The sequence below is a fragment of the Dendropsophus ebraccatus genome, chromosome 14 (genome assembly GCF_027789765.1).
Source record: "Dendropsophus ebraccatus isolate aDenEbr1 chromosome 14, aDenEbr1.pat, whole genome shotgun sequence".
NCBI lineage: Eukaryota > Metazoa > Chordata > Amphibia > Anura > Hylidae > Dendropsophus > Dendropsophus ebraccatus.
In genome coordinates this window covers 38,296,233-38,320,594 of record NC_091467.1, presented here as the reverse complement: position 1 = coordinate 38,320,594, position 24,362 = coordinate 38,296,233, and the positions used below count along the sequence as shown (strand labels likewise).

General features: G+C 43.6%; 1 protein-coding gene across 2 annotated transcripts in view; it reads left to right on the top strand.

Moving 5' to 3' along the window:
• CYTH1 (cytohesin 1) overlaps positions 1 to 24,362 on the top strand; it is an 88,722-nt gene that overhangs the window by 29,569 nt on the left and 34,791 nt on the right. The window contains exons 5-9 of one of the 2 annotated variants that reach the window (XM_069951995.1): positions 4,353 to 4,471; positions 7,224 to 7,304; positions 12,898 to 13,010; positions 16,722 to 16,870; positions 17,035 to 17,146. In XM_069951995.1, the coding sequence (XP_069808096.1) occupies positions 4,353 to 4,471; positions 7,224 to 7,304; positions 12,898 to 13,010; positions 16,722 to 16,870; positions 17,035 to 17,146 (574 nt within the window). Of the gene's footprint in view, positions 1 to 4,352; positions 4,472 to 7,223; positions 7,305 to 12,897; positions 13,011 to 16,721; positions 16,871 to 17,034; positions 17,148 to 24,362 lie in introns of both variants that reach the window. The other variant, XM_069951996.1, reaches the window with a different exon arrangement.

Genomic DNA, 24,362 nt, shown 5'->3' with positions numbered 1-24,362 from the left:
ACATTTACTCCTGTCTGAACATCGCACAGGTGCCTTAACGATCCAGCCCATGTTTAGTATTCGCACAGCTCAAAGCTGATGAATAGGGGTCAATCTGCCTGGAGCATTGCTAATGATGAGGAGGGCGGGGAGGAGGGACAGAGAGGTTGTGCCAGCCTAAGGCTGCATTCACACGTTCCGGGAAGTTGTCCGTGCTCATGGATCCGTGAGCATGGACGATTTTAAAGCCCATTGCTTTCTATGGGGCTAATCAGATGTTCCGTGATTTCACGGATCCGTGATCCGTTCCATTAAAAAATAGGACATGTCATTACTCGGAACGGATGCATGGAAAGGATTCCCTATAGAAATCAATGAGATCCGTGTGTTGACATCCGTGTTCATCCGTGAAAAACACGGATGTTATGTAATCAATGTCATTTAAAATGCTGTAAGACAGATCCGTGAAAAAAACAGACACTGATACAAAACGGATGCAAAACGGACTGTTTTGCACGGATCACGGAGGTAGCTGCCGGACCACAATTACGGACCGGAAAAATCACTGAACGTGTGAGTGCAGCCTAAGGGTGCTTTTACACAGAGAGATTTATCTGACAAATTTTTAAAGCCAAAGCCAGGAACAGACTATAAACCGAGAACAGGTCATAAAGGAAAGACTGAGATTACTTCTCTTTTCAAATCCATTCCTGGCTTTGGCTTCAAAAATCTGTCTGTGTAAAAGGACCCTAATCCATACACAATCTAGGCCACGCCCATTGGGCAAGTAGCTGCAAGTTTAAAAGTATTTAGAATTCTTTCAGGCCATGCCCCTTTATTTTCAAGATACATCCTCTTCAGTGAGGTGATAACATTTCTGAGATGCATGGGGAGTTTAGCAAAAAAGAAAAATTGAACTTCAGATCAATAATTGTCCATAATCATAAAAAAATGAGATTGCCCAGCCCTACTGGGAAGAGCTAAATTTTTATGGGGTACAAGTTCCCAATGATTCTTCTCTTTCCTCAGTGGAGTATAAAGTAACTTGTATTTAATTCATAGACTGGGTTCATACTACGTGGTTTGTTGTTTTTTTTTTTTTTTGTTTTTGTGTGTGTGTGTGTGTGTGTGTGTGTGTGTGCATTTGTGTGCATCTGTTTTTCTTTTCCATTGACTCCCATTATTTAAAAAAAAGGATTGAAACGCATTTTGTTTTTTTTAACGTCCACATTTTTGTGTACATAAATAAAAAAAAACACAACAATCACTGAACTCAGTAAGAAAAAAACAATGAAGTACTCATTTAAGAGTCTTCACTGAAGCCTTTTGTCAAGAACACCAAACCACCCCGATACGTAGCCCCTCATGTCCCCACTCTGTTGCGAGCATTGGGACCTAAATAGGGAAATACCAGGGTGGCCCCTATAAGTCAAAATCTAACTCTGTTGCGAGTGTAATGACATAAGACAAGGGTTATTAAAAGAAAAAAAATTCGTTTTGATCCACTCTTTTTTTAATAGAAGTCAATGGGAAAAAACAGATGCGCACACAGATGCTTTGGTATTTCCATCTGTTCTTTGCAAAAACAGATGAGAAAAAGATAGTGTGAATATGCTAGAGCAAAGTTCCATACTTTGATAAAGTGAGCGCAGGCTGATGAAACATGTTAGGAAAAAAGGCATGGAAAGATTTTAATCACTGTTGCTATGTTGTCAGGGAATAGTCTGTAGTAAACCCCACAGCGCTAGCGTATAAAGGAGGTTATACAGGAAACAGAGTAGGACAGAAAGCATGTCTTGAGCTTTATCGCTCATTTATCCAGACATCGGAGTGCAATAAAAGGAGAATTCCGGCCAAAATTATTTTTTGATTTGTTATTACTTATGGAAAGTTAGACAAATTTCTAATGTACATTAATTATGGGAAATGCACATATAGGGCTATTTCCCTTAATTTAGTAGATCATGAAGTGTTAGAATTCTCTCAGAAACAGTGACGTCACGACAAACGGTGTAATTCCTATGGAGTGTCTATCAGGGGGTGCTCTATATGTAGAAGTCTATGGGACTTTATTGTTTCTATGGGTGTTTATGTAAAGTAATGTAGTGTACAGTATGCTTTATTGAATAAATACAAAGTATTCCATAAATGAATTCAATCAGTACATTAGAAGGGCACTGAGCAGGGAGGGAGAGGTGCATCTACCTCCCCCCTCCCTCCCTGCTTGGTGCTGCTGCCACCACATATACACAGTACTATTCCCTACTATGAGCAGATGATGGGGTAATAGTACCAGGGCCGATCCATCATCGCCGATCTGCCGCACTCCCGCCGCCGCCCGCCGATCCGCCGCACTGGACTATATAGACTGAACTACTGCTCCCATCATCAGCTCATAATATGAGCAGGTGATGTGAGCAGTAGCTGGCTTGTCGCTATCCCTTGTCTGAAGCCGCCGGGCGCAGGGGGAGCCGCTCATCACACAGGAGCGATCATGCCTGCACTCCCCCCTCCTCCTTCTTCCGGGGTCGGGGAGGCGGGGAGTCAGCCGGGATAGGGGGAAGGTTACCGGACCCCGGAAGGAGGAGGAGGGGGGAGCACAGGGGGCATGATCACTCCTGTGTGATGAGTGGCTCCCCCTGCGCCCGGTGGCATCAGGCATGTGATAGCAATAATCCAGCTACTGCTCCCATCACCTGCTCATATTATGAGCAGATGATGGGAGCAGTAGTTCAGTGTATATAGTCCAGTGCGGCGGATCGGCAATGATGGAGATCGGCCCTGGTACTATTACCCCATCATCTGCTCATACTATGAGCAGATGATGGGGGAATAGTACTGTGTATATGTGGCAGTAGCAGCACCGAGCAGCGAGGGAAGGGGGAGGTCGATGCACCGGGACGTCTCTCCCTCCCTGCTCGGTGCCCTTCTAATGTACTGATTGAATTCATTTATGGAATACTTGAGCACACTACATTACATTACTTTACATAGACACCCATAGAAACAATAAAGTCCCATAGACTTCTACATATTGAGCGCCCCCTGCTGGACACTCCATAGGAATTACACCGTTCGTCGTGACGTCACTGTTTCTGAAAGAATTCTAACACTCCATGATCTACTAAATTAAGGGAAATAGCCCTATATGTGCATTTCCCATAAATAATGTACGTAAGAAATTTGTCTAACTTTCCATAAGTAATATATCAAAAAATAATTTTGGCCGGACTTCTCCTTTAAGTGAGTACCCACGGATGGGGGACTCATTGCAATACAGTATGTTTTCTCTAGACCCCTGCGGTCTCCATTGAAAGAACTTTATGGGATATATAGCGATAGTCTTTTGAGCCACTAACAGGCTATGTTCACAAAAGGTTTTTCAGCTCCGTTTTGAGTCTAAAATAATGGACGTCATTTAGCAGCTTGGCCTCTCCTTAGTGCAATGACTGGTGTTTGTACATTATTCTAGTTTGTGTTACTAATTGGCCTTTGAGGGAGGCTTAATTTAAAAGTCCATTGAATTTCATAGTAAAAACGGAGAAAGAATGGTGACAAAAGAAAAACTGTGTGTGCCCGCTGTTTGCAAAAAGACATCCGAAAATAATGATCATGTTCATTAGTTTGACGTCTGCTGTAAAAACGTCCTTTATTCAATACATTTGTGTGCATTGGACGTTTGTCTTTCCATTGACTTCAATGCATTGCCATTGCAGTCAGTTAATTTGCGGCAATAATGGAGGTATTTTAAAATTTCAAAATCGGCTGCCTTTTCTCTATTTTTGACGTTGTGTGAACATAGCCATACACTCTTCGCTGATTTCATTTTAACGAAGAATCAAATAAAGGTTACTTTTTTAAAAAGTATCAATTCTCCATGCAACTATCCCTATTCTTCCCTGAAGTAAACCAAACCAGCTTCCAGTGTCTGTATGTACAGTATCAGGGCCTGCACAGTGTATATGGAGGAGACTGCCACAGTATATACAGAGTCTATTTATACTGTGGCATTGTAGAACCTGTATATACTATGGAAATCTTCTCAATGTACACTTTGTATAGCCCTTCTGCACTCTTTTCCCGGTGTCCTCTCTCCCTGGTCCAGCTGTCACCTCTACAGGGTGAAGATAGGTTGCTCCCCCTGCAAGATAGAGCAGGGAATTTTTTTCGACTCTAATTTTTTTAATTTTCAAAAAAGTCCGAATCCTGAGCCTCCCCCCCCCCCCCCTCAAATTTAATTTATCGCTAAGCCCCGCTTCCCAGCAAACACCAGGGTCTACTGTTGCATACTCATGTGAATGTGAGCACACAGCATCAAAGAGTATTTGTGTTGCTTTAAGTCCATGTATACTTATTTTTTTTTTTTTTTTTAGGGCATCCAGTTCTTGATTGAAAATGAGCTCCTGACAAATACATGTGAGAACATTGCTCAGTTTTTGTACAAAGGTGAAGGATTAAACAAAACTGCTATTGGAGACTATTTGGGTGAAAGGCAAGTTCATATACACTTAAGCTTCTTGAACATTCTAGACTGTTTTTTTTAGCAGAAGACTAATAAGCAGAGCACAGTATATGTAATAATCCTCATTTAAAATGTTCTAGTTAATTTGATCACACAACTTAAAAGGACTTTATAGCCACAATTGTTACATGTCACATGTAAATGATAAAGTAGATCCAAAGTATTTGATTGTGTTACAGTTGGATATATATATATTACACTACCGTTTAAAAGTTTGGGGTCACCCAAACAATACTGTGTTTTCCATAAAAGTCACACTTATTCACCACCATACATTGTGAAATGAATAGCAAATAGTCAAGACATTGACAAGGTTAGAAATAATTTGTATTTGAAATAACATTGTTTTTACATCAAACTTTGCTTTTGTCAAAGAATCCACCTTTTGCAGCAATTACAGCATTGCACACCTTTGGCATTCTAGCTGTTAATCTGTTGAGGTAAGCTGGAGAAATTGCACCCCACGCTTCTAGAAGCAGCTCCCACAAGTTGGATTGGTTGGATGGGCACTTCTGGCATACCATACGGTCAAGCTGCTCCCACAACAGCTCAATGGGGTTCAGATCTGGTGACTGCGCTGGCCACTCCATTACCGATAGAATACCAGCTGCCTGCTTCTGCTGTAAATAGTTCTTGCACAATTTCTCACAAACGTTCTTCTCTGTGATCCAAACACCTTAAACTTGGATTCATCCGTCCACAACACTTTTTTCCAGTCTTCCTCTGTCCAATGTCTGTGTTCTTTTGCCCATCTTAATCTTTTTCTTTTATTGGCCAGTCTCAGATATGGCTTTTTCTTTGCCACTCTGCCCTGAAGCCCAAAATCCCGCAGCCGCCTCTTCACTGTAAATGTTGACACTGGTGTTTTGCGGGTACTGTTTAAAGGGGTTGTCCAGTGTGGGGGCACTTTTTTGGGGAGACCGGGGAGGAGGTGGCTGAAATAAAAGACGTCCAGGGCTGCTCAGCCACTCAGTGAAGGAGGCGTGATCCGTGTGAAGTCCGCTCGGATCCCGCCTCCTTCACTGAGCGGCCCTGAGACGTAGCGTCCTGGGCGGCGTCAGACACCCGGAAGCGGCCGGGGACCGGAGCGCCGCGGTGAGTGAGCCGCCGCTGGAACCGGGGAGGTGAGTGGACGTCTTTTATTTCAGCCACCTCCTCAAGATGCCAGTTGGGGACCTGTGAGGCGTCTGTTTCTCAAACTAGAGACTCTAATGTGCTTATCATCTTGCTTAGTTGTGCAACGTGGCCTCCCACTTCTTTTTCTACTCTGGTTAGAGCCTGTTTGTGCTGTCCTCTGAAGGGAGTAGTACACACCGTTGTAGGAAATCTTTAATTTCTTAGCAATTTTTCGCATGGAATTGCCTTCATTTCTAAGAACAAGAATAGACTGTCGAGTTTCAGATGAAAGTTCTCTCTTTTTCTGGCTATTTTGAGCGTTTAATTGACCCCACAAATGTGATGCTTCAGAAACTCAATCTGCTCAAAGGAAGGTCAGTTTTGTAGCTTCTGTAACAAGCTAGACTGTTTTCAGATGTGTAAACATGATTGCACGAGGGTTTTTTAATCATCAATTAGCCTTCTGAGCCAATGAGCAAACACATTGTACCATTAGAACACTGGAGTGATAGTTGCTGGAAATGGGCCTCTATACATCTATGTAGATATTGCATATTAGCAATGTATAGAGTGTATTTGTTTAAAGTTAGGACTAGTTTAAAGTTATCTTCATTGAAAATACAGTGCTTTTCCTTCAAAAATAAGGACATTTCAATGTGACCCCAAACTTTTGAACGGTAGTATGTGTGTGTGTGTGTGTGTGTGTGTGTGTGTGTGTGTGTATATATAGTATATATATATATATATATATATATATATATATATATATATATATATATATATATGTATGTATATAATATATAAATGCACACAGTGGTACCTTGGTTTGAGAGTAACTTGGATTGAGAGCATTTTGGAAGATGAGCTCACAGTTTTTCAAAATTGTAACTTGATTTAAGAGCTCCCTGTGCTGGGTCGGAGCGGGGGTGGGGAAGGGACATGGTCTGCATAGCGCAGTCTACAGTTCTGTACCCTGACCCAGGAAGTCTCCCTCAACTTCCAAGTCATGGCAGATCCACTTCCTTCCTACTTCATGCTCCCTGCAGTCTCTGTCAGCCCTTGTGTTTCCCATCCTCTCCATTCCTGCTATAATGTGCCTGCACTTACACGCAGCTATACACACGGCCGCTATCATGTACCTGCACTTACTTATTCACACTGCTGTATAGAGAAGTTTCTGTCACTGTCCTCCTGCACAGCTCTGTGATTCTCACTTCCTGATTGGTCCATGCTGAACACACACCGCTTTCTCATTGCTGTCATGTGACCACACAGACCTCTGACAGCAGCCTTGCTTCTCTATTCTAGCTTGATGTACTACACTACTGCATTATGGGGATCTGCAGCTCCATCCTGTATCTACAAACTGCTGCTATGTTATCATGTTATGTGTTATATGTTGTTATACTATACATTATACTCCACATGCTGTTTGCTGTACTGTACAGTTACTTATAATATCACATATCCCGTTGTTTCTCATTGTTTGTTTCATCTGTTCTACATGTTATTCATTCAGAATATTTGCTTCGGTTTAAGAGTGGATTTGGATTACAATTGCAGTCCCGGTAGAGAATTATGCTCATATTCCAAATTTTATTTGCAGAGATGACTTCAACATCCGTATACTTCATGCATTTGTGGAGCTTCATGAGTTCACAGACCTTAATTTGGTGCAGGCTCTTCGGTGAGTGACTGGTAATTATTATTAAAGTCTAATATGAAATTCAAAAGTGAAAAAAAAAAATCAATTATGCAGATTTTGGGGATTTACTATGCATCACAATATTTTGATCCCTGTCCTTTTTTCTACAGAGCTAAGTCAGTGCTCATTTTTTACACCATGATCTGTAGTTTTTGTCACTATCATTTTATAGTATATGTGACTTTTATAAAATTTTTATTTGCTTTTTGTACTACAGTGAATTGTCATTTCTGCAATCCACTATTGTTGCCTGCTATATTGCAGGCTGTAGTAGATCTGCCGTAGCATCAGCTGAGGCCTTAAAAAAAGGGTTTGGTATATGAGTTCAGGGCCGTCTTCAAGTGAGTATGGCTGGAACTGCTGCCAGGGTAGGCAGAAATTTTAGCTAAAGGGGCCTGGCTGCCTGACTTGACACTCACTTAGGGTCCCTTTACACACACACAGATATCTGACAGATCTATTTGACAGGATTTTGTTATGCCAAAGTCAGGCATCGATTTAAAAAGAGGAGAAATCTCAGTCTTTTCTTTATTATAGCTGTTCTCTGATTATAGTCTGTTCCTGGCTTTTGTTTCAAAAATCTGTCAGATATGTGTGTAAAAAGACTGTTACAGGTACTTGCTTGCTTTGCACCTTCAGTTGTCTTTCTGTAGGGAGCTTTCTTTGACTGTTGGGTCAGAGAGGAGGGGGAGGACTGATGGCATGGCAGACTGCAAAAGCCAAAGTGCAGGGTTTTGTTTTTGCAGTGCTGTGTTCAGTGTGTCCCATGCCCCCTCCTCTACATGCCCTGGGCTGAATTTTTCTTCCTGCTCCTGACCCCTCTTTACAACTGTCCCAGTGAAAGGGTATAAATATGCTCTAACCAGTGAGGTTAGTGTTTTGTAGAAGTTTTATGTAAATGTTTAAGTGTGGGTATATACATAAAAAGCACAGTGGATGAGGTTTAAGAAATCTCTTTTAGGATGCATTCACACGTACAGGCAGGGGCGTAACTAGAAACGGCTGGGCCCCATAGCAAACTTTTGATTGGGCCCCCCCCCCCCCCCCCCCCCCCCCCCCCCCCCCCCCCCCGACTGACCACTAAACGGTCAAGTGAAGTCATAACTACATAACTGCTAGCTCTGGTCAGGAGTGCTTGCAGTTAAAGGGACATTTGCAAAACCCAGGAGACCAGCAGGGCCACCCGGTGCTGCAAATGATGATGGCTCAGGGGGCCCAGTGTATTGCAGGAGCAGGCCATGGGGCCCCCTGATGTGGCAGGCCCCATAGCAGCTGCTATAGTGGTAGTTACGCACCTGCGTACAGGATCTGCAGAAGATCCGCAGCAGATTTGATGGTGCAGATTTGATGTTCGGTGTTCAGTTATTTAGATTAAATCTGCTGCGGATCTGGTACATGTGAGCATACCCTCACACTGTGTTGAAGGGGGAAAAAAAAAACAGCATCACATCTACATAAGCAGTAACCTCTGGTGTGGATTTCAAATCCACAGCATGTCTGTTTTGGTATCACAGTGGCTTTATTGCAAATGTTTTCCCATTGATGTAAAAGTATACAATAAATCCACAGTGGCACAGATCTTGTTGACTGTCTGTTGATTCCGTCCTTATCCACAGCGACATTTGAAAATAAATATGGACTTTTTTTAAACTCTACGTGAGGAGGTTAATTATCCTCTGCTCCAATGCAGAGAAGCACAATTGTGCCCAAATTGTGCTCATGCTCAGTTTTTGCACAATATGACAGTTTGCTGATGGAAAGGTCTGCAGCATCCCAAGTTAACGCTGCACCTTCAAATTTTCTCGCACAACTCCTTACATTGGGTAGTGGTTGTATGTGTGTTGCAGCTCATCCCATTTACACAATAGAATGAACTTTAATACCAGGTACGGTTGCCACCTAAAGTAAGTAGCTGTGCCTTTTAAGTAATGAAGGTGCATTGTTCACTTAGTGTGCCCAGGACTTCAGGCATACTCCAACCAATATGATATTGGTGGCCCACCCTAAGGACAGGACATCAATATAAAAGTCCCAGAAACCCCTTTAAATTATCAGTTTAGTTTAATAAATTCCCCTTTTATAAATGTCCTGCTATCTCCTTCGCATAGCCATTAGATAGCCAAGAAAAATTGGTTCAGGATTCAAGAGCACATTATGGCTCAGCATGCACTGGCACTGAAATTGCCAGATAGAATGACATAGACCATAGACTGCATCTAAAGAAACCTTGATGCACATCTTACCTTATCCTGGCATTCCTGGGATTCTTAACCATTCAGAATATTTAGCTTATTTAGTATTTTTTGTTGTTTTAGCCTCTTCAGCTATACATTTTTGCAAGGTGTTTCATTTTTATTTTATAAAAAATAAAGTTGGCAAAAAGTATGTTAGTAAATGTCATACATTTGACCAAAACGTATTTGAGAAAAACCTGGTGTTAAACAAACAAACAACAACTTGGCTTAAAAAAAAATAATCATATATATAATATATATTGAGTAGTAAAGTAAAGGCAACAGTTATGAGGGTAGATCTTGCTCGGAACAACTGGTATTGGGGTGTGGAAGGGGGCAGGGGTGTAACTACCACTGTAGCAGCCATAGCGGCTGCTATGGGGCCCGCCATACCAGGGGGCCCCATGACCTGCTCCTGCAATACACTAGGCCCCCTGAGCTGGAATCATTTGCAGCACCAGGTGACCAAACGGGCCCCCTGGGTTCTGCAAATGTCCCTTAAACTGAAAGCACTCCTGACTAGTGATTGCAGTTATGACTACACTTGACGGCTTAGTGGTCAGTCGGGAAGGCGGGGGGGCCCCAATCAAAAGTTTGCTATGGGGCCCATCCATTTCTAGTTACGCCCCTGGAAGGGGGATTTGGCTTTATGGGTTCCAGGAATTTCTGATTGCAGCCCTGTATGAGTTGCTAGCAAACTAACTTGTATCGCATAAAATTATGGGTTGCTTTAAAAGGGCATATAGAGATTTAAAAAAGAATACAGTTTGGGTTTTATGCTGTAAGTGTTAGGATTATTACTTGCAGCATTTATCGTGTCAGACAACGACAACATATTATCATCGTACTTTTACAGGGCGAAGGTTTCCCCCAAATTACAAAAAAAGGCAAAATGCTTACCCTGGCTCCCCTTCAGTCACCAATATTCTCTCTTCCCCATCTTTGAGGCTGAGCATCTTAATGCAGAGAGTAACTCTTCCTCTGGGGTGTAGAATAAGTTTTGTCCCTCTACATGTGTTTATCTTGGGGAAAGATGTCCCGATGTTGTCAGAAAAAAAAGGGTATCTTCACCTGCTTTATCTTCCCCTAGTCCACTTTTCCTCGCCACCTTTGTTTACTTCCTTGCAGTAATTATATAGGCCAGTCTACTGCAAGGTCAATCACTGTCCTCAGTAGTAGATGGCACATAACCCCTGAATCCAGTTATTGGGCATGTTATCTCTGCAGGGAAGTAAACAAACGTGGCACTGTGCGACTGTCTTCTCTAATGTACTGGTTTCCAGGCCTTTAACGCACTGTGCCACTTTCCCCTCTAATTATCTATAGCATTGCCTCCTGTAATGTACTGTAGCACTTTCCCATTTTAATGTACTGTGTCACTATCCACTAATTATTGGTTAACAATCTGTGGCTCTCCAGCGGTTGCAAAACTGCAACTCCCATCATGTACTCTCAGTAGTACATGATGGGGTTGTAGTTTTGCAACCTGCCCTGGAAAACTACAGGTTGAGGAACACAGCCCATATTAATCTGCCCCCACCCCAACCCCCATGGTAGTGCTAACCTCTCCTGCCTCCTGCTGTGCTTCAGTGCTCTGACCTCTTCTGTCGGGTCTGGATTCTGTGCAGTGTCGGACTGGGGTACCTGGGGCCCACCAGAGGAAATGATCCTTGGGGCCGACCAAAGACTATTAGGTAAAAAGCGTCATACTGACCCGGCTCTAATCTGGATTCATTTGAATCTGCGACAACTCCCTTGTGAATGACATGCTTTCAGTCTAACTATAACTCTCAGAATACCTTACACTTATGAAGCTTAAATGATGGGTATGTTGGGAGTTGTAGTTTCAGAGAGAACAAATCTTTAATAACTGATTGTTGTGCAGATGCCTCTGGACCACCAGCCCTGAAGGTCAAGCACTATATCTTTCTACAGTGGCAGCTTGTATGTACTAAAACTCCCAGCCTATCCTGAGGGATGCAGACAAGGGATGCAGACTATCAGTACATGCTGGGAATTGTAGTGCTTGCCGCTGTTGTAGTTGGAGGGTCTTAACTACATTGTACACTGAATGCTTTGTGGGAGATCAGAATACAGAGTTATGTGGGGGCTCAGTGTGTGGAAGTGACCCCAAAACAGCACTAATATATATATATATTATTACCATACTGTACCTCTTAACATATCATCACACTGTTACTGACCAAATCATCCATCCTCATACTACTACCCCTTCATCCTCCTGCTCCTCCATCATCATACTACTACCTCTTTCATCATCTTCCTTCACCTCCAAGATCATACTACTATCCCTTCATCATCTTACTACTACCCATTCATCCTTCTGCCCCTCCATCATCATAATACTATGCCCTTTATCATCATACTACTACCCCCTTCATCCTCCTCCCCCTCCATCATATTACTACCCCTCCATCATACTACTACCCCCTAATCTTCCTGCGCCTCCATCATATTACTACCCCTCCATCATCCTCCTTCCCTCTCATCCTCCTGCCCTTCCATCATCATAGGAGTACCTCTCTCATCCTTTTGCCCCTCATCACCATACTACTACCGCCTTCATCATTCTCCTGCCCCTCCATCTGTATTTAAAACAAAAAAAGCTATACTTACCTCACCTGTATGGTTCCTCTAGTGCCCCAGCGACTCCTCTCCCCAGTCTGCATGAGTGAGATCGCTAATGCCGGAAGAGGGCTGGGCTTCCAGTGACTGGGCAGAGATCCCGGGACATGGTTTTGCTGGGGCTGTCTCCTCAGAATCGGGCAGTCCCGCCAAAACCATGTATTTATCCTGCTGCAGCACGTCTGTCGCTGGGGCCCACTGAGGAAAGGCAGCATCACCGCATGGCTGTCTGGGGGGCCCAGCTGCTGGACGGTCAGTGGGAGTGGGGGAGGGGCCCACCTGAGGGTCCTCCGGTGGCCCAGTCCGACACTGATGCTCTGTAATGTAGGCAAAGCTAATCACTTTGCTGCAACTGACAGGAAGTGCCAGCCAGTGGCAGGACAAGGAGCATAAGGCTCCCCTCTCCTGCCACTCGGCTATTCAGTTGTATCAGCGATGAGCTGATACAATTACACGGAAGAAGAGCAGCCTGTGGGCTTGCTTACCACAGTTCTCCTTAAGCTCTTGTCACATTTTCACATTCGATTCTGGATATCATTAGAGTGTCAGTGTAAGGGAGGCCAGCGAGCCTCCTTGGTGTATGGACCTGCTCGCAGTAGCAACCATTGTGACCCCCATAGCTGCCTGCGACCTAAAAGATAAGTGTCGCTTTCAACTGTAAGCTATTTTAGCCTTATTCTATTTGTCTTATTCAGTCAGTTCCTATGGAGTTTCCGCTTGCCAGGAGAAGCCCAGAAGATTGATCGCATGATGGAGGCATTTGCCCAGCGTTACTGTCAGTGCAACCCAGGAGTCTTTCAGTCTACAGGTTTATAGTTTATTTGCTGGCTTCTTTTCAACAATTTTGCATTTAACATTTTAATTTCTTGTCCTCAGTTTTATCACATAATGTATTTATTATAAATATATAGCTTTTAATAGAGGTAATTTAAAATACAGCAAAAACTGTTCCCACTACACACACAATGGTACATTTGATTCTAGTGCACTGACCTAGACACCAATTAAACTAATACTGTATTAGCAGATATGGGAATAGGGGGTAAGAGGCAGGGCCTGAGCATACTGTCTCTGGGAAATGTACTGTATCTTAGTAGGCCTAGGCGGCATTGTCGTCCTTAAAGAGTCACTGTCGTATTTTTTTTTTTTGCAGAAATCAATAGTCCAGGCGATTTTAAGAAACTTTGTAATTGGGTTTATTAGCCAAATCTGCCACTATCTGCATGTAAAAAGCCTTTTCCCAGGTCCCCCCTCCTTCCTCTTTTTCATCCACTCTGAAAAATCTGAAAATTGTGACTTGTTGCAGGAGACGTACCCAGTCTGCTCTAGGGAGAGGGGAGGGGGGAGGAGGAAGGAGGGAGTTAGCCGGCAGCAGAAAGCAGATAACAGTGGATTACAGGCACGGAGCTGGGTGACAGCTGTAATCTGAGCTCAGACAGGTCACTGGTGATGGTCAGAACAGATAACGGGTGAGGGATTTGTAGATTAACTCTTTGTTGTCCTGTTTTGGTCTTTTCTTTAGCTCTCTCCATAGGAGAACAATGAAGACAGGGGGGAGAGCTTCAAACTGCTTTTTCATGATAAAAATGCATTTTTCGGATAATAAACCCAATTACAAAGTTTCTTAAAATCGCCTGGACTATTGATTTCTGCAAAAAAAAATTCACGACAGTGACACTTTAAAACAGCTGCCCCACTCAGAAACCTACACCTTCCAAAATACAGAAATGCTCACATTAACTAATCAAGATAAATGAGATTGTATAGTCGCTGTAGAATCCCCTAAATTACCAAATAACCCTATGGCAAGAGGAAAACAAAGAAAACCAACAGAGCGCCTCAAAGGGTGATGCTAGTTGTAATTTAAATGTGTATCCAATCCAATAAATGAAGACTCACCTGCAGGAGTTGTGTACAGACACAACCACCTATGTATGCAGTAAATATGGGGGAAAACCCGTTTCCACTCAAGGACGCAGAGTATTCACACGTGAGACAAGGGATCTGGGGTCCTGATAAGTAGCTAGATACATCTAGCTACCATGTTGATTGAAAGCAATATCTGTAGAGTATTTTAACCGCTATTAAAAGCTGTATTTTACATTGCACTTTTTCTGTGACATTTGCCAATTTCAAACATAGTTACATAGTTAATACGGTTGAAAAAAGACACATGTCCATCAAGTTCAACCAAGGAGGGGATGGATACAGGGAAGGGGGAGGGATGATAAGTTCTATACATATGCATTTATATTATTTTGGTCTAAGAACTTGTCTAGGCCGGTTTTGAAGCCCTCTACTGTTGTTGCTGTGACCAGATCCTGTGGTGGACTGTTCCACAGATTCACAGTTCTCATGGTAAAGAAGGCTTGTCGCCTCCGGCGATTGAACCTTTTTATCTCCGGGCGGACGCAGTGCCCTCTTGTTCTTTGAGGGGGGTTTACATAGAACATCTCTTCCCCATATTTCTTGTAGGGGCCATTTATATATTTGAATAAATTAATCATATCTCCCCTGAAACGTCTCTTCTTTAGACTAAACAAATTTAATTATTTTAATCTCTCCTCATAACTAAGATGCTCCATTCCCCTTATTAGTTTAGTTGCCCGTCTTTGTACCCTCTCCAGCTCTAGAATATCCTTTTTATGAATCTGGTTCCAAAACTGGACAGCATACTCCAGATGAGGCCGCACCAAAGCTTTATAAAGCGGTAATATTATATCCCTGTCCCGTGAGTCCATGCCTGTTTTAATGCATGACAATATCCTGCTGGCCTTAGAAGCCGCTGACTGACATTGTGTGCTGTTCTGTAGTCTATTATCTACAAGTACACCCAGATCCTTCTCAATCAGCGACTCTCCCAGAGTAACTCCCCCCAGGACATATGATGCATACTACATATTAATACCCAGGTGCATAACTTTACATTTATCCACATTGAACCTCATTTGCCAAGTGGACGCCCAAACACTCAGAGTGTCTAAGTCATCCTGTAACCTCTGCTCATCTTCCATAGACTGTACTGTACTACAAAGCTTGGTGTCATCTGCAAAGATAGAAACATTGCTGTTAATTCCATTCTCAATATCATTAATAAACAAGTTAAACAGAAGAGGGCCCAGTGCTGACCCTTGGGGTACACCACTTATTACCGGGGACCATTCGGAGTAGGAATCATTGACCACCACTCTCTGGGTACGATTATTAAGCCAGTTTTCAATCCAGTTACACATTAAACTTTCCAAACCGATAGACTTTAACTTACCCATCAGACGTCCATGAGGAACTGTGTCAAACGCTTTAGCAAAATCCAGGTACACTATATCCACAGCCGCGCCGCCATCCAGGCTTCTACTTACCTCTTCGTAGAAACATATGAGGTTGGTTTGACAGCTTCTGTCCTTGGTAAAACCATGCTGGTTATCACTTATAATACTATTAGCCACTACATATTCCTGGATGTAGTCCCTTATAAGCCCCTCAAATAGTTTCCCCACAATGGACGTTAAGCTTACAGGTCTATAGTTACCTGGAGAAGTTCGAGAGCCCTTTTTGAAAATCGGCACTACATTTGCCTTACGCCAGTCCCTCGGCACAATACCAGTAAGCAAAGAATCACGGAATATTTCATACAAGGGTAGAGAAATTACAGAATTGAGTTCCCTAAGAGCTCTGGGGTGTAATCCATCAGGCCCTGGAGCTTTGGTTACATTGAGTTTGTTTAATTTATCTTGGACCATATCTATAGTAAACCAGTTCAGTACATTACATGTGTTAGCAGCACTGGCCCCACCCACCACAGCTCCATCCTCTTTTGTAAAATACAAAACTGAAGAACCCATTAAGTAACTCAGCTTTCTCCTGATCCCCAGTTATTAACTCCCCGTCACCATTATTTAGGGGTCCTACATGCTCTGTCCTTTTTTGTATTAATATATTTGAAAAATTTTGGGGGGTTTGGGGTTTCTTTTGCTATCTATAGCTACCTGCCTTTCATTGTGAATTTTTGCTGCTTTTATTACACAATACCTATAAAACAGAGATCAGCGACTTTACAGTAGTAACAAAGCTAAGTGCTTCGTTACACTCAGCCATCGGTATTTAGGCTGCTCCTTTTGAATGCCCAGGACTGTATCGAGCTTTTCTAGGCACCCGAAGCAGAGCGGAGTTTACATAGTATTTGTCCCAGGGATGAATGAATTTACAGTACTAGGGAAGCGTAGTGCTTCGCTAGGCTCGGGTGTCATCTTGTCATTCTGCTGTCTTTGAACTCCATGTCGCTCCTCTCCGGGTGCCAGAAAAAGCTGAATCCAGTCCAGGAAAACTTCTCCCAGTTCCCAGGACTAGATCCAGCCTTTCTAGGCACCCGGAGAGGAGCAGCAAAGAATTCAAAGGCAAAACACTACGCTTCTCTAGTACTGTAAATTACTCATCTCTAATTAGTGTACTTTCTTTTTTTGCTTCATTTTTAAGCCAACTTCTAATTCCAACTACTGACATCTGATTTCCTTTTCCTCAGACACATGCTATGTGTTGTCTTTTGCCATCATAATGTTAAATACCAGTCTGCACAATCCCAATGTCAAGGATAAACCAAGTGCTGATCGATTTATTTCTATGAACCGTGGCATAAACGATGGAGGCGATCTACCTGAAGACTTATTAAAGGTTTGTACAAATGTTTGAGATAATGTACAGAATGAAAAAATACACGTTTTCATAACTTTCAATTTTTAGCAGAATTTAATTAGGTTGTATGTATGCTATAATATGGATAATAGTTTCTGCATAATGCAATATTTCCAGAATGAACTATATTTCTGTCTTTCCAGAATTTGTATGACAGCATAAAGAATGAGCCATTTAAAATTCCAGAAGATGATGGAAATGACCTAACTCATACGTTTTTCAACCCCGATCGTGAGGGCTGGCTATTGAAATTGGGTAAGTTTGAGTTTTGTTTGCGTTCAATCTTTATGGAGGAATTCTGTTTTTCCCAGTTCATCAGACAAATAGGATTTTGTTTGGAATTAGTTGTGAGTAGAGTTGATTGAGCGCGAGTGCTCATTCCTCAAGTATTTTTTTAAGTGCCCTAACCTGACAACAAAAATACAGTCTGGACCTAGGAGTTGAAGTGAACCACTGGTACAGTTTGTTTGATGAAAATAAATCCTTCCCAGTCGTTTCTTTCAAAACGCACCTGGTGCTATGGTTGGGGTAAAAAAAAACAATCTTTTTTTCTGCTGCCGGGTGTCTAAGATTTGTGGTCTATAGTATCTGTGCTCTGGGCCTGCGATGCCTTTCCTTGTTCCTCCTGCCCCCTTGTCTTTATGCCCCAGGCTGGATTTCTACCATTCAGCTCTGCTTGAAATGCTGAGCAATGTGCTGAAGTGTCCGAATCGGCGCGGGCGTACTGACAAAGTGAAGCTTCTAGCCTCTGAACTGCTGCAAGCTGGAATCCCTCTTTGCTGCCATTCCCATTCCTGCTTCATTGACAATCAAGTAGGAAGCAGAGCCCTAAACATAGACCAGCATCAAGGAGGTGTGACCTGCAGCATTTCAGGGTCTTGGGAAGGCCTCTTTGACACTTTGCATAGGAACATAAAAGCATTTTCTAAGTTCTGGAAGCACAGACTGATAGATCAAAAAGACATATGGTATCTTTCATATATAACAGCAATCTTGCATCAGTTTTGTACATTAAATAAAAAGGAAATAGCAGACAACCACAATATAAGACACCCAATAATTATAATATTGTTTAGTTAAAAAAACAAGCTACGCCCATGTTCAGATCTTGTATGAGACTGACCGGATCACAGAATGGCCGGGCTCTGAAAAGATCATCCCGGAAAGATGATCTTTTCGGCCACAGGGTTCTGATATGGGTGCATCCGTGCACGCCCGCATCAGAACTCTCCACTGCACGCTATGGAGCAAGTGGCCGGATCCGCTCGCTTCATAGTGTGCACTGACATGGTTTTCTGCGGCCGCTATTCACTAAATAGTGGCCGCAGAAAACTGACATGTCAGTTGTTTGCGGCGCCGCTACGGCCGGGATCCCATAGACTGAGAGGTAACATATATTTTCATATCCTAACATAGCCTAATAGTTAAAAACATTTAAAATTACTCATCGTTTTTTTCATATGTAATGTGTTTACCCAAGTGACTATATACATGTTTTGGCAAAATATGCCATGTATATTAACAATATTGCGCCCTCGGAGAAAATAACAGAGCAGCACTCCAACAGCATAAATAAATTATGCCACAATCATTAGTTTAATACGACCTGTTGTGTGTTGCTCTGGGAGATCAGAGGGGAAGAAAGACCCACACGTTACACTGTTCATGGCAGCTTTGTCAGGAGTCAGTTTTGAACATGAATTGCAACTGACAGGTTCACTTTAAGAAAACAATTCTATTTAACCTTGCAAGTTCCTTTCCACATGTCCTAGTAGGCCTCAGGGACGCCGTAGATATTGTTCCCTGATTAGGACCTGGCTCATGCCTACCCTTTACCCCCATAAACCACAGTGGAGGACCACCTTGCATTGGTGGACCTAGTTGTAGTTTGTAATATTTTACTGTCTGCCACACACATTTGTGTTACTAGACTATTGCTTTTTCTCTGTAATGTGGAATTATTATAACTGTTTAACAGATGGTAAATGGACTGCATAAATTGAAGGGCTACAGGATATGGTTGGTCTACTTTTACTAGTCTTGTGAATGTTCTTTTTAATTGCTATCTAATTTCAGATATATTTTCTAGTTTGGATTCCTGAGGTAGGACTGAGAGTATAAGGGTTACTTCTACCTACAGGATATATAGTAGATTATTAAACTAATATGAGTTTCACACTCATATTACACTTTACTGTTATATTGTGTTTTCACATACAAATTGTAATTTTATATTTCCTTTTCTTTTTTACTTGTATGTTTTCTACGTGTCTGCTGCCCTTTTTTTGCCCCCATGCTCCAGGAGGTAGGTGCATCGGTTGTGTGCACTTGTTTGCACTTTGCTTTTTAGATGTATTAGTGCATTGTAAGGTGCTTTGTAGATGGTTAAAATGACACAACAAAACAAAGCCTCTAGATAGCACATTGTGATAGGTGTCACTGTAAATTAGATTTTAAAAATATTGTACAGAATTTTAAAAGGATTGGTGCACTAAAATTCCTTATAATTTATGTAACAAATAGTTGCATTTTGTGACAAAATAACAGCTTGTTTGGATCCTAAAACTTTAAAAAGCACTCATGCTTCAAGCCAAGCCAAGGGTATGTGCACACTAAAGAATAGGTGAGGAATCAAAGAGGAAAGTTTTCCGGACAGGGCATTCCGCAGTGTGCATTAATGTGTGGAAAGCAAAAAGAAAACTGCAAGACTGCACATTTTTTACTGGAGGAATTTCAACTGTATTTCATGCACATTTTGATGCGGAATCTGCTCGAAATTCCGCAAGAATTGCTCAGTGTGCATATACCCTAAGACCTTACCGACAAATGATATCGGTGGAGATGGGGGTAGGACATGATGGAATGTCACTTCCCAACCCCTTGGTCCACAGAGAGATAAACGGTCAGAGCAGTCTAACTGCGGTTTACCCCTTCCCTCTCCATAGAGAGACCAGGACATTTGGCAGAAACTAGAAAGATAACTGTTGGCCGAATGATCGTGTATGAGAGAGTCACTGTCGTGATTTTTTTTTGCAGAAATCAATAGTCCAGGCGATTTTAAGAAATTTTCTAATTGGGTTTATTAGGCAAATATGCCATTATCTGCATTTAAAAAGCCTTTTCCCAGCCCCCCCCCCTTTCTGTCATCCACTGCTCAGAATCAGGAAATCTCAATCAGACGCATCCTGTCTGTTATATGAAGAGGGGAGGGGGGAAAAGAGACGGAGGAGAAATGTTGCAGCAGAAAACACAGAACAAAGGATTAGTCCGCGGAGGAGCTATTCAGAGTGCTATTCAGAGGTCAGAGAGGTCAGTGGTGACATCAGAGGAGAGAAGAGAGAGGACAGAGGGTAATGGAGCTTTTAATTAACCCTTTGTTGTACTGTTTTGGTGTCTATTTTCTCTCTCTCCATAGGAGAACAATGAAGACAGGGGGAGAGCTTCAAACTGCTTTTTTATGATAAAAATTCTTTTTTTCGGCTAATAACCCCAATTACAAAGTTTCTTAAAATCGCCTGGACTATTGATTTCTGCAAAAAAAAAATTCACGACAGTGACTCTTTAACCTCTTAAGGACATAGGACGTACCGGTACGTCCTATGTCCTCACTTGCACTTCAAAGCGGGGCCGCGCGGTGGCCCCGCTTTGAAGTGCCGCGATCCCGGGTGCCGCGTGTAGCCCGGGACCGCCGCTATTAGCGGGCACGGTCTGATCGCCGTGCCCGCTAATTAGCTAATCGGAGGCAGCTGTCAAAGTTGACAGCTGCCTCCGATTACCGGAGGCAACGTTTCCCTGGTGTCTAGTGGGGGAGATCGCTCCTCCGGGACCTTGTCCCGGAGGAGCGATCTCCGTTACTGATGCCGGCCGGGGACGCGTCCAAGATGGCGCCGTCCTCGGCTCGGCACTCGTTCGTTTTCGGCTGCAGCAGCCGAAAGCAAACGAGTGCCGATCTCATGGATCTCTGCAGCATATCTATGCTGCAGAGATCTCAATGAGAGATCAAAGTATATATACTAGAAGTCCCCCAGGGGGGCATCTAGTATATGTGTAAAAAAAAAAAAAAAAAGTGTTGTTAATAGTAAAAAGCCCCCTCCCCTAATAAAAGTCTGAATCACCCCCCTTTTCCCAGGTTTTAAATAAAAGTAAACAAATAAATAAATAAATAAACATGTTTGCTATCGCCGCGTGCGTAATCGCCCGAACTATTAATTAATCACATTCCTGATCTCGTACGGTAAACGGCGTCAGCGCAAAAAAATCCCAAAGTGCAAAATTGCGCATTTTTGGTCGCATCAAATCCAGAAAAAATGTAATATAAAGCGATCAAAAAGTCGTATATGCGCAATCAAGGTACCGATAGAAAGAACATATCATGGCGCAAAAAGTGACACCTCGCACAGCCCCATAGACCAAAGGATAAAAGTGCTATAAGCCTGGGAATGGAGCGATTTTAAGGCACGTATATTGGTTAACAACGGTTTGAATTTTTTACAGGCCATCAGATACAATATAAGTTATACATGTTATATATCGTTTTAATCGTAACGACTTGAGGAACATGCATAACAAGTCAGTTTTACCACAGGGCGAATGGCGTAAAAACACATTTCCCCCAAATAAAAGAAATGCGTTTTTTTTTTCAATTTCACCACACTTTGAATTTTTTTCTGGTTTCGCAGTGTACTTTATGCAAAAATTCTGCCTGTAATTGCAAAGTACAATTAGTGAAGCAAAAAATAAGGGGTCATGTGGGTTTCTAGGTGGAAAAATGCAAGTGCTATGACCTTTTAAACACAAGGAGGAAAAACCGAAAACGTAAAAACGAAAATGGGCCATGTCCTTAAAGGGTTAAGGATCTGTTGCCTCATTTATTTTCCCAGTTAAAATTTTAGCTCTGTGACTTCTGCTAAACTCAAGTTCTGATATTTCCACCAACAGCAGATTTGTTGTAGAAATTTCTGTTACTTAAATTTTTAACATACATTATGGTTATTTCTTCAGTTGGTGCTTAGGTTTTTTCAAACATCATTCAGATGGGTGAAACTGATGAACTATACTGTATCAAAACAGTACCACCCACTGAACACTATTATAATCTCCAGATATGGTTGTCAACAGTGCACCACTAAAACTATTCGCATATTATGCAAGTTATGGACACAGCTGAGAGGAACCCAAAGAAAAAAGGTCTGACAAGTAATGTTGTAGTGCAATCAGCAATCAATAAATACTAGAGAAGAGCGAACCTCGAGCATGCTAGAGTCCATCCGAACCCGAACTTTCGGCATTTGATTAGCGGTGGCTGCTGAACTTGGATAAAGCCCTAAGGCTATGTGGAAAACATGGATATAGTCATTGGCTGTTTCCATGTTTTCCAGACATTAACCCAAAATTAAGGTTGTACTGTGGAGTTAGGGTCCTGTTACACAGGCCGATGGGGGCCCGATAACTGTAAACGATCGCCGATCTGCTAGATCAGCGCTTGTTTACTGGGCCTATTACACAACCCGATAATCGTTTAACAAGTACTGCATGGACATCATTACCAATGTCCTTGCAGCCCTTGCTTAAACTCTATACATTACCTATCCATGCTGCAGGGCTCCTCTTGCTCTCTGTTTCTCACCGGGTCCTGCGCGCTGCAGCTCCAGAGAGGCCTGTCTTAAAGGGGTTTTCCAGGGAAAAACAATAATTTAGCAAAGGAAAGGGTTAACCAAGGTTAACACTTTCCTAATATACTTACCTGTTGTTTTTTGGCCCCCCAAGGAGATCTCTGGTCCGGTCACGTGTTCTTGCAGCTTGTGGCTCGGATCCTCTTCTCCTTCCGGTTCGGTGACGTCACCCGGCCGGCGTCGCTCTCCGTCTCATTAGCAGCAGAGCACTGAACCCTGACTGGCTTGGTAGCGTGTAGCCAATCAGGGCTCAGTACTCTGCATCCCCACACGCTTCAGAGTGGGGGTCCCCTGAGGCTGCAGTAAATTATCAGGGGTCGTCGGGCTCAGTGCCGGTCACCAGTTACATGGGCCGGCACTGCAGTACAGCAGGTGAATGCGGGGTCTAGCATCCATCATCACTCCGCAGACCCCCCCCCCCCCCCACACCTTGTCAGCGATGCCGACCGAGTCCCGGGAGGGGATGCGGCGGGCGGCATTACTTCACTCATAGCTACCAGACACCCCGCTGCCCGCCGCATCCCTTCCCCCCCAGGGACTCAGGGTCAGCATCGGTGGGGAAGTGATGTGTATCGGCTGCTGATCCCCCCCCCCCCCCCCCCCCGGCCCCCCTCCCTGTGTCCCTGTCAGATCACTCACCCCCACCCCCGGAGCGTGCTGCTGGCCCCGATCTCTGCACTGGTCTGAAGCACCTGTACTCAGCTGACAGGCACTGTGTACGGGGCAAGAAATCTCTCCTGCCTCACACACACAGAGCCTGTCAGCTGAGTACAGGTGCTTCAGACCAGTGCAGAGATCGGGGCCAGCAGCACGCTCCGGGGGTGGGGGTGAGTGATCTGACAGGGACACAGGGAGGGGGGCCGGGGGGGGATCAGCAGCCGATACACATCACTTCCCCACCGATGCTGACCCTGAGTCCCTGGGGGAAGGGATGCGGCGGGCAGCCGGGTGTCTGGTAGCTATGAATGAAGTAATGCCGCCCGCCGCATCCCCTCCCGGGACTCGGTCGGCATCGCTGACAAGGTGGGGGGGGGGGTCTGCGGAGTGATGATGGATGCTAGACCCCGCATTCACCTGCTGTACTGCAGTGCCGGCCCATGTAACTGGTGACCGGCACTGAGCCCGACGACCCCTGATAATTTACTGCAGCCTCAGGGGACCCCCACTCTGAAGCGTGTGGGGATGCAGAGTACTGAGCCCTGATTGGCTACACGCTACCAAGCCAGTCAGGGTTCAGTGCTCTGCTGCTAATGAGACGGAGAGCGATGCCGGCCGGGTGACGTCACCGAACCGGAAGGAGAAGAGGATCCAAGCCACAAGCTGCAAGAACACGTGACCGGACCGGAGATCTCCTTGGGGGGCCAAAAAACAACAGGTAAGTATATTAGGAAAGTATTAACCTTGATTAACCCTTTCCTTTGCTAAATTATTGATTTTCCCTGGAATACCCCTTTAAGCTGACAGGCCGCTCTGAAGCTGGAGCGTGCGGGACCCTGGGACAAGCAGAGTGCAAGAGGATTCCTGCAGCAAATCCTTTAAATTAATGTGGCGGGACTTTCGTCGCAACAGCGGGCACAAATCTATACCTGTTCTATAAACCATTAAAAATGTGGCATTGGAGGAGGCCACACCTTCTCCTTACCTTGCCGCATCTATGCCCGCCCTTTAGGTCCCCAGCCAGACCACTGCTTTTAGAGCAGAGTGGTAGTCGGTAACCTAAACAACGAGTGTCAATGCAAGAGAAAGAGCGGGCATATCAGGAGGAGACAAGTTTGTTGAATTAATGCATTTCAAAAATC